This window comes from Ovis canadensis, chromosome 16, assembly GCF_042477335.2.
Source record: "Ovis canadensis isolate MfBH-ARS-UI-01 breed Bighorn chromosome 16, ARS-UI_OviCan_v2, whole genome shotgun sequence".
NCBI lineage: Eukaryota > Metazoa > Chordata > Mammalia > Artiodactyla > Bovidae > Ovis > Ovis canadensis.
The window spans coordinates 27,293,803-27,304,846 of NC_091260.1; the positions used below are offsets into that span (position 1 = coordinate 27,293,803).

General features: G+C 40.5%; 1 protein-coding gene across 5 annotated transcripts in view; it reads left to right on the top strand.

Annotated features, from left to right (window-relative positions):
* The window catches only part of ADAMTS6 (ADAM metallopeptidase with thrombospondin type 1 motif 6), a 289,127-nt gene extending 278,702 nt beyond the window's left edge, over nt 1–10,425 (top strand). For 4 of the 5 annotated variants that reach the window (XR_011249658.1, XM_069556308.1, XM_069556310.1 and 1 more), the window contains one exon: nt 7,266–10,425. Coding sequence is in view for 3 of the 5 variants with exons in the window: in XM_069556308.1 (XP_069412409.1) it covers nt 7,266–7,375 (110 nt within the window). In the remaining 2 variants the exon portion in view is untranslated. The remainder of the gene's footprint in view (nt 1–7,265) is intronic. The other variant, XR_011249659.1, reaches the window with a different exon arrangement.
* Nucleotides 10,426–11,044: the final 619 nt, after the last annotated feature.

Sequence of the window (11,044 nt, forward strand, 5' to 3'; positions counted from 1 at the left end):
TTCTACCTCTGAATTTCATAAAGAACTTATAGGCACAGAGAACATGCATTCTCCAGAGAAAAGTCCTGAATGGTCCAACTTGGTCATGGAAGGATATGTCATATGTATCCCAACTCCTCCATTAATAGAATTTAAGCCTGATTTAGGCAGGCTTGGCAGTGTTTTATGAAATAAATATAGGAACACTGCATTTCAGGAGTTGCTCTTATACTCCTTGGGTTAAGTCAAGCCATCGAAGTCATAATGAATCTCAATCCTTTTGCATGCTAAATTCATAAGCTTATGTTCAGTGTGACTAGTTCAAAATCATATCTTTTAGGTCAGAGTTTTGAAAGATTAATGTAAAGTACCTGGGGAGAAACTATTGGCACATCAATGATAAGTAAATTCATGTGTTGCCTATGAAACAGGTTGTCTAATTTTATTGTTCAACTCTACCAGAACCCAGATTACCAGTGAGACCCACTCCAGCATACCTGGCATGTTACTTAAGATTCTAATAGTGGGTCTAATTCATATCATGAGGCCTAGAAGCTGGCTTTCAGCCCTTGATATATCCCGAAGTCTCTCTGAGAAGAATTTAGAAATAGTCCATAAATTGTCCCTCCAGAAATCTCTCACCGTGGGTAAAGTGAAACTTTATTTTTGGGCAGGGAGGTGAGAGGAGATGTAAAAAAAGGAGAGACTAGTTAGGTTCACAAAATATGTCCCAGAAACCACACTAAAAGGACCTCTCACCCTTCTAATAGCCTCAGAAGAAAAAAGATAGAAGAGTGTCTTCTCATTCTCCTCCCCAGAGAGTGCTTAGCTGGTACATGAAGATAGTAGAAGAAAAATATCAGACTCTGTCATCTTAAAATCTTTGACCTGCTAGCTCAGATTCACTGCTTTAAAAGCAGTAGATATAAGTGTATCTACATGAAGAAAACATGATAGTAAAGACCAGACTTTCAAAGTAGATCAACGACAAAGAGATTATATTACAAAAAGATTCTACCTAAAAAAAAAGGATTCCTTTCAGTAGCTTTCCTAGTATAATTGTTTATGTGTAGATTATATATTACTTGGGTATAGAGAAACCAATTTTTAGATATTTTAGATATTAGCTAGAAATCAATGCCAAATGAGGATCATTCAGAAATCCAGTCAAAACATATTTGTCATTGTTTATTTAAAAATATTTACCCCTTCTCTTGGATGGCAGAGCAGACCTCCTAATAATGATGTCCCCAAAGATTGACTTATCAGGGTTATCAGCCAAGAATAAGTACTGACAGGCAGAAACTCTTTTGCATTAAGATGAGAAGAATGCTGCCAAATAGAGTGGTTTTGGAATCAGACAAACCTGAGTTCTGGTCCCACTGCTTAGACCAACCAGCTGTGTGACACAGAATGAGTTTTGTATGTAGCCTTTTTTGAGCCTCAGATTTTCCATCTGTGTAAAGTTGACAGTTTATTTACTTAAAATGATTGTTGTTTAGTCGCTAAGTCATGTCTGACCCTTTTGCGACCCCACAGACTCTAGTCCACCAAGCTCTTCTGTACATGGGATTTGCCAGGCAAGAATACTGGAGTGGATTACCATTTCTTTCTCCAGGGGATCTTCCCCACCCAGGGATCGAACCCACATCTCCTGCATTGGCAAGTGGATTCTTTACCACTGACCCATCAGGGATGCTCACTTAAAATGATTAAATATATATAAATATGTAAAACTGCCGAAGTCAATACCTGGCATAAAGGAAGCACTTGATAAATTATTTTTAGTGTTATCATTACTAGATTAATCTCTCATAGACTTAAAAGACAAAGAATGAAAGACTGGTCATTGGTTGATCTTTGATGAGCAGGTTTTCACCTCTCTGAAGACCAGTTCTTCCAGTGTAGGTAGTCTCTAGGCATCACTATGAAAAAGCTAGTGGAGGTGATGGGATTCCAGCTGGGCTATGTCAACTGCTAAAAGATGATGCTGTGAAAGTGCTGCACTCAATATGCCAGCAAATTTGGAAAACTCAGCAATGGCCACAGGACTGGAAAAGGTCAGTTTTCATTCCAATCCCAAAGCAAGGCAATGCCAAAGAATATTCAAACTACTGCACAATTACACTCATCTCGTGCACCAACAAAGTAATGCTCAAAATTCTCCAAGCCAGGCTTCAACAGTATGTGAACTGAGAACTTCCAGATGTCCAAGTTGGATTTAGAAAAGGCAGAGGAACCAGAAATCAAATTGCCAACATCTGTTGGATCATAGAAAAAACAAAAAATATTCCAGAAAAAACATCTACTTCTGCTTTATTGACTACATCAAAGCCTTTGACTGTGTGGATCACAATAAACTGTGGAAAATTCTTCAAGAGATGGAAATACCAGACCACCTTATCTGCCTCCTTAGAAATCTGTATGCAGGTCAAGAAGCAACAGTTAGAACCAGACATGGAACAATAGACTGGTTCCAAATTGAGAAAGGAGAATGTCAAGGCTGTACATTGTAACCCTGCTTATTTAACTTATATGAAGAGTACATCATGCAAAATGCCAGGCTGGATGAAGCACAAGCTGGAATCAAGATTGCTGGGAGAAATATCAATAACTCAGATATGCAGATGACACCACCCTTATGGCAGAAAGTGAAGAGGAACTAAAGAGCCTCTTGATGAAAGTGAAAGAGGAAAGTGAAAAAGCTGGCTTAAAACTCAACATTCAAAAAGTGAAGATCATCACATCTCATCCCATCACTTCATGGCAAACAGATGGAGAAACAGTGCAAACAGTGACAGACTTTATTTTCTTGGGCTGCTCCTTGAAGAAAAGCTATAACAAGCCTAGACAGAATATTAAAAAGCATAGACATTACTTTGCTGACAAAGGTCCATCTAGTCAAAGCCATAGTTTTTCCAGTAGTCATGTATGAATGTGAGAGCTGGACCATAAAGAAAGCTGAGTGCCAAAGAATTGATGCTTTTGGACTGTGGTGTTGGAGAAGCCTCTTGAGAATCCCTTGGACTGCAAGGAGCTCCAACCAGTCAATCTTAAAGGAAATCAGTCCTAAATATTTATTGGAAGGACTGATGCTGAAGCTGAAGCTCCAATACTTAGGCCACTTGATGTGAAGAATTGACTCATTGGAAAAGACCCTGATGCTGCAAAAGTTTGAAGGCAGGAGGAGAAGGGGATGATAGAGGGTGAGACGGTTGGATGGCATCACCGACTCAATGGACAAGAGTTTGAGCAAACTCTGAGAGTTGGTGATAGACAGAGGAGCATGGTGTACTGCAGTCCATGGGGGTCACAAAGAGTTCGACACAACTGAGCAACTGAACTGAACTGAAGCAATCCCTAGAAGGTAAAACCATAACATAGGAATGGAATCTCCCTCAGGGCCCCTTCTTCATGGGAGCCCCCTGCACTCCATCAATATTGACTGTCCTTCCATAGCCCAAGAATCACCATTTTATATCTCATCAAGGCCCTTTATCTGCTTGGCAGTCTTCAACCCTGGTACTTACCCCAGATCTCTCCTCACCTCATCATAATTTACCTGCTCTCTCTTAAAATCTTGTTGTTAATTTACTTATGTATGCCAGTGAAGAGCCTATATATCTTTGACAGGAATCCCAGAGAAACAATACAGGATGGTTGTTCCCAAATGTGTTATTGGTAGCAGTAATGAGAGCTGATAAACTGAGTGCTCACTCTTATGCCAAGTCACACATGTGCTGTAGATGTTACCTCATATAAACTTCACAACATCCAGTGAGCTTCATTTCACAGAAGAAACTCAGGTTTAGAGAGATGAAGTCACTTGGCCAAGGACAAACAAATCCTGGGAAGAGGCAGTGCCGGAATTCACCCCTGGATCTGCCACTGTCACCAGTGATACTCTCAGATCCTGGAATGTCCCTGCCTCCCTAAGCTTGATCCTGCTCCCAGGACCCAAATGAATTCCTGCTTTCAATTAAGTTACTTGGAATCAAGTTATTGAGAACTGACTTAGAAGAGGTGTTGGAAAGTTTGCAGGGAGACACCCTTGCAGTGGGCCTCAGGCTGCCCCTAGACTAGACACTGCTCTGGCCTAAGGGCTGTGCTGGGACCTTTGTGTGTGAAGGGGGCTTCTCATTTCTAGCCCCTACCTAAGGAGCTGAATCCTGAACATTTTATTTGTAATGGTCTGAATGGGTGGCTGGAGGGGTGGTTGGAGGAAGAAACAATTTATGAATATATTGTTTTATTCATTATCTACTATTGAATTCTAAAGTCTAAATCTAAAAGAAAAATCTGTAAATTTTCTTGTATTTTGCTCATCTCAGAATTTTCCTGGTTCAGAAACTCTTCAACAATGGAGTAATGAACCTCCCAATAAAGTTACACCTCAGGAAATATTCTTCTTTGTCTTCAAACTGACTTGTGTCTATAGGACAGCATTTTCTAAGTAGTAATCTAAGTATCGCATCCTTGTTGAGAAATTCAGAGCACAACGTACTTGTCATCAGGTGGTAAAAGGTAATGATAACTAATAGTAGTAATAGTAATTCAGTATTTTACACTTACTGAGAGCCAATAACCATTCTATGCACTGGGTGCTAGGCAAAAATCATTGGCTACACATGCTACATGTGGGAGTGGGAACAGTCATCTTTCCTATTCACAGGTGACGATGCTTAACCTCTTAGGCACAGAGAGGTTAGGAAATTTGTTCTGAGTCATAAAGTTTGTAAATAGAAAGCTGGTCTTAAATCCAAGTAGTCTGACTACTAATTTTATTTCCTTGTACTGATAAAAGAGCCAGTCCTCCTCTATCCATTTATCAACTAAATCATTTTTATATTTTGGCAAAGAAGATGAAAGCCAAAGTTTATTTGGAACCTAAAGCAGTCACACCAAAACCCTGTTATAGTGCGTGAGAGTGATGGTCTCCACTGGAGGGCTTCCCCATTAGGATGGTGTTTTGAAATTAAAGATGAGTGATATTGTGTCAGCTTTCCTCATCCTTTCAGTTTAGTTCAGTTGCTCTTTGTGACTCTGCAACCCCATGGACTGCAGCACGCCAGTCCTCCCTGTCCATCCCCAACTCTTGGAGTTTACTCAAACTCACGTCCATTGAGTCAGTGATGCCATCCAATCATCTCATCCTCTGTCGGCCCCTTCTCCTACCGCCTTCAATCTTTCCCAGCATCAGGGTCTTTTCCAGTGAGTCAGGTCTTTGCATCAGGTGGCCAATGTATTGGATTTTCAGCTTCAGCATCAGTCCTTCCAATGAATATTCAGGATTGATTTCCTTTAGGATGGACTGGTTGGATCTCCTTTCAGTCCAAGGGACTCTCAAGAGGCTTCTCCAACACCATAGTTCAAAAGCATCAATTCTTTGGCACTCAGCTTTCTTTACAGTCCAACTCTCACATTCATACATGACTACTGGAAAAACCATAGCCTTGACTAGAGGGACCTTTGTTGGCAAAGTAATGTCTCTGCCTTTTAATATGCTGTCTAGGTTGCCTCATCCTTTATGCTTAGCTTTTCTCATCATTTTAATAACTTCACTATCCTGATAATATATTCCTCTAGGTAACACTGATACAACCTTTTTTGTACAACACAAAACAAAAATATTCTTTTTTATGAAAAATATACAACACAAAAATATCCTTAGCCTAAACTTTTTGGGTTACTTTTCACTGATCATGACAGAGAAGAGAAAACATAACAAGTGACCTCCAAATTAAAATATATGGAGATACTTTCACCTCAAATTCAAACTTGATTCACCAAATATCTGATTTTTTCACTGCAAAGTTTAAAGAAATTTTTAATGTCTCTATCTTTTTTCAGCCAAAACTTAAATTTATTGAGAATCTTAGCATAGAAAGTTTCTATGCAAATTTCTAACAATTATTCTCTTTGAAAATCAGAACTCAAGGGATTTCTATGGTGGCAGAGCTTATGCTTTCAGAATATTAAAGGCTACAGTTTAAAATGTTAAGTCTTTCACTGAAAAAGCCTTGAAAGTGAGATCAATAAAATTGTTACCTTACTTTTTAATAATAATGACTAGAAATTTTTCCATTTCTTTGCATTTAATTTACCATGTTTATCATATGGCTTATGCACCATGCATATGATCTCTTGAACCTTAGTGGATTTATGAAGCCAAAGAAAAAAACAGGCAAATAAAGAAACAACTTTGTTCTGTTGCACTGAACATTTCCCAGTGTTCTGCCTGATTCTAATTACCTTGAACAATTTACCCAGGATGCTTCAGTATAACCACCTGGAAAAATGAGGGTGGAACGTTGATTCTGGGAGGCATATGGAAATTTAATTACTAGATTTACAAAGTATTTTAAAACCCCCAGATAAAATTGACCAGAGAACTGGAGAAGAATATCTTCATTAGCAGTAGTGGGGTTATATGGAATGGTGGAGGTTTCTGAGACTCAAAAGCCTGTGTCTATTTTTCTACACTGGCCCCTCAGCCCCATCTTCTACAACCAGCCTCAAGGGGAAGTGGAGAAAGAATCATTTATTCACCTTCTGGCTGCAAGAACTGCAGATTTCAACTATGGCAGTTCTAGCACTGAGGAGAAAACACACATAGGAAAAAAGAAGGCCATGTCTCACTTCCAAATTAAAAAAAGACATTTCTACATGTTTCCATAACCCACAGACTGCTGCCATTTGAGGCCAACCCCCTCCAAGTTTTCCTCTTTGTCTAGTGTAGTTGCTAAATCTAGGCCACTGTCAGCAGTCCTTTTCATTCACCCAGGCCATCCCCACACCCCACAGATGCAGAGAGTCTCTGGAGACATGTGTACTCTGGTATCAAACAATGCAACTCATGTTTGATTTTGGATAACCTTGCACTGCTGAATAAAATAACCCTTGAGAAAGAAGCAATAAAAGCACTGTAAGAAAAATGACTCATGTTTCCAAGCTGTCTAAAGTGATCACTTATCCCAACAAATGGTAATTCTTTCAAGACACAGTGGGCATGCACCATACTTATAAAAGTCTGGGAGAAAAGCCTTGCAAATCATTTTTTTTTTAAATTCGTGTTAAAATGTATCAAAAGAATATTTCTGGTAGGGTGTACCAGACAGGGTATGCTTGAAAACAAAAACCACATGGATGTGAAAGCCAAGGTGCATTGGCCCAGGGAGGCAGCGGGTGGGGTGGGGGTGGGGCCTCTGCAGAACATCCAAGCTTATTGTTTATGTGCTTGTTTATGTGCCTCTAATTGTTTTCCCTTTTCTTCCCCCACTGGTTAGAGTGCAAAGATGTGAACAAAGTGGCTTATTGCCCACTGGTGCTGAAGTTCAAGTTCTGTAGTCGAGCATACTTCAGACAGATGTGTTGTAAGACCTGCCAAGGACACTGACCCACGGAAAGCCAGAGAGAGCGCCTTGTCATGTCATCATGGAAATGTATCCATCACAGAGAGCCACCCAGAGGAAGAGGATTGATGTCCTTGCAAATGCATTACCCTGTGGAAAACGTAACCACTGGTCAGCCCTAGCTGACAGGATTTCAATATTATTTTAACTTCTGTGAAGTGGGATTTATTGATCCAAAGTGCTGGACACGGTAGTAGGAGGGAATGCCAGATTGGAGAGATCCAAACAACGCAGGGAGACTTGCTTACTGTGGAACCTTTGTGTTCTTTTGAGTAAATCCAATAGCCTGTTTACCTCCTTGGACCATTAAGATAATTTTTATTATGGACTTAGCAATGACACTGAATCCATTTGTGTTTAAAACTGTTTAAAATGTAGCTGTTTTGGTCAACTATGGAAGTAAAGAAGATTCAGAAATCTTAAGTCATAGCTTAAAAATATTTACTATACTTTATCTCACTACAACAGCACCACAATTTAAATTCTAAAATGGGCTTTGAACTGTAATTTAAGGAGCAATTATAAATCAGAAGTAATGAAAGTTTGTATTATTTTTCTTCATTCCACTTAATTTCCTTAGGAATAATCCCCCTGTTCTGAACACTGCTGTGAGCCATATATAAACTATATTAAACTGAACAACAATGAAGGACTTAGTTTAAAGCAGTGCATCAGTTACTGCAGCTGTGCAAGTCTATAAATTCACTGCTAAAAGACTGTGGCCAACTTGCCATTGTGCAAGTGAAGCTGAGATTTCCATTAAAACTTTAAGAGAAAAACATTTCAATTTCATGCAGAAGCAGACCTGGGGTATGGTAGAGACTGAAGTACCAGGCCTTTTGCTGCCAGCACACAGGCTGCCTCAGTTCTTATTTGAGTCACCCCAACTCACTCATGTTTACATCCTCTCCAGCCACAGACCGGCTTCTGCCCTGTTGGATCGTTGCATATGCATGCTGAGCTTGCTGAGATGATACCATGCAAAAGACAGACTGGCTCGGTGACAACCAGGCAGACCCTTTTGCTGACAATTACGATGGGTTCCAGATGTCCCTTCTTTGATATGGCAGAAGGGCATTTATTTATATAAGAGCAAGTGTGTGTGTGTATGTGTGTGTGTGTGCAGGCGCTTTTGAGTGTGTGGGTAGATGAGTGTGCTTGCACATAGATGTGCTATTTCTGTGAGTTCTAAGGTAGGCAAGGGACAATAACCAAAGAAGAAAAACTCATGAAGACTAGAGATCATAAAGCATCATTTAAATAGTCACCTAACCAAGGATTTTGTATTTTTTATGGATACTCTGAATGGCAATTAAATGTGAAATCCAATTTCTTGGGTAGCTCAAATTCTAGAATCAAATCCACCTAAATTAAATTGACTAGCTCACATTTTCCCTGTCCACAAGTTTCACATCATGCTCATCAAAAAGATTTGACAGTGAGATTTTTTTAAGAAGAGAAACAAAAAGAGGGTACTTGCTTATATGAATATGTTGTACTTGAACACTTGCAACAGGATCTTGACGAATGTGTTTTGTGTCCAAAACACGAGTGCACCATGCGACACCAACACCTCAAACTCAAACCAAATGGCTACTTTGCAAGATACTACTTGCAGTTAAAGAGTGTGTTTGACTTCAATCATCACTGTGCTCTGAAACGACCTCTCAGGTGTATCACATACACCATGACCTAAGAGTGGTTGATTAGGTTTTTCAGAAAGGAAGAGAAACTCATATTCTTCAAAAACCAAACTAGATGTCAGGTTTGCTGTGGACAGTCAGCCTGGGACGTTTGTTGCTCTGCATGCTCAGTCATGGTCATCTGTCTCCTCGCCTGCTTTCTCTCTCAACACCACAGCTCACATCCCTGAGTTTCCAGAGAGAGCTATTGACAGTGGGCGAAAGTGGCCAGTGCGTCTATCTCTGCTGCCTTGGAAGACAGCCCAAGCGCCACCTCGGCCATTCAGTGAAGGGCAGGCAGCCCACAAGCACTGACTTCCTTTGGGCCCTTGCAAAGAGCAGTTAACTCGGTGCTAACGTGCCTGGTGAAATAAAATAAACCAACAAAGGATAGGTGGTTTCTGTGGCACCTTTTAGACATAGGTTTGCTGTCAGGATCTGCTTTTTTCCAACGTAAATACCAGCTTATGTTTTTATTTTAAGAATATTTCTTACGTTACTGACTAGAGGCTCCTTTCCCCCTCACCCAGGAACTAACATTGTGAGGGCTGTAACCCTGAGCCCCGTGCAGCACCCCAACTGGTGCTAGAAAGGAGGGTAGCCATGTCCCTCTGGGGGGTGTGCAGCGGCAAGACCAGGGGGCAGAGAGCACCTGGAAACAGCATCAGATTACTTTCTGGAAAGATCCAAACACAGAGCATATACAACAGAACTAAACTTTCAATTGGCCTCAAATTTATACCTGACTGAGAAAGTCTTATTCCATATCACATCGCAACATTGCTGCTGCTCTCTCATCCATCACGTAGCTGCATGATGCCCTATTCCTAAATATTAACAATAGGATTGTCTGTGGAGGCTGAGCCACCCTGCCAGGCCCTCCAAAAGGAGTGAGCTATGTAGGCTACTCAGAGAAGCCTAAGGAAACTGGTACCCCATGACTGAGAGAAGTATCTGCCACTGCATAGAGACCCACCAAAAAAGGCAAGGTAAGCGTAGCCAACTGACTCCCTGAACAGTCCATTTCATTAGGAATTTTATTATTTGAGTGAATGTCACATAGGTATCCTTAATAATACAGAATGAAATTACCTTTGTATTATTGTGATTAGTTGTTGCTTATTTTATATTCAGTATTAATGTGGTACACTGTTACTTTTTTTTTTTTGCTTTGTAAATTATATTCTAATTTATTGCCATGTTTCCTAACACTTGTTCTACATTCAGTCTCCTGCTTGTAATGAAAATGAAAAAGTCGTTGTAACACTTGATGGAGTGAAATTCCACACCAGGCACAGATTTTTTTAACATAGATAATTTAGTAAAAATAAAAATTCAGCTTGTAAGAATGATTCAGATGAAAGTTGTCTATTCCCTGAAAAGCTGGTGGTAAACTCACGGTAGGAGAACTCTCTCCCTTGCAATACCATACTGCAGTGAAAGTGAAATGAAGTGTTAGTCACGTCTGACTCTTTGCAACCTTATGGACTGGAGCCCGCCAGGCTCCTCTGTCCATGGGATTCTCCAGGTGAGAATACTGGAGTGGGTAGCCATTCCCTTCTCCAGGGGATCTTCCCAACCTAGGAATCAAACCCAGGTCTCCTGCACTGCAGACAGATTCTTTACCGTCTGTCACCAAGGAAGCCCCTACATCATCTAAATTTTCCAGGAAGTGTCTGGATTGAGATAACTTGTTGAATTCTTTTTTCTTTTTTTGGCCACCCTGTGAAGAATGCAGGATCTTAGTTCCCTGACCAAGGATTAAACCCGCACCCCCCAGCAGTGGAAGTGCAGAGTCTCACTGCTGGACTGCCAGGGAAGTCCCACTTGTTGCCTTCTTATTACCGTCCTCAGAGATTACATCTACTTGTATGTCAGTAACATCTAAATGCAAGGCCTCAGTTATTTCTAGTGGGGCTATATCCCTAGATGCCACCAGCCAGCTGTTCTAAGGCCAGAAGGGAAGTCAGA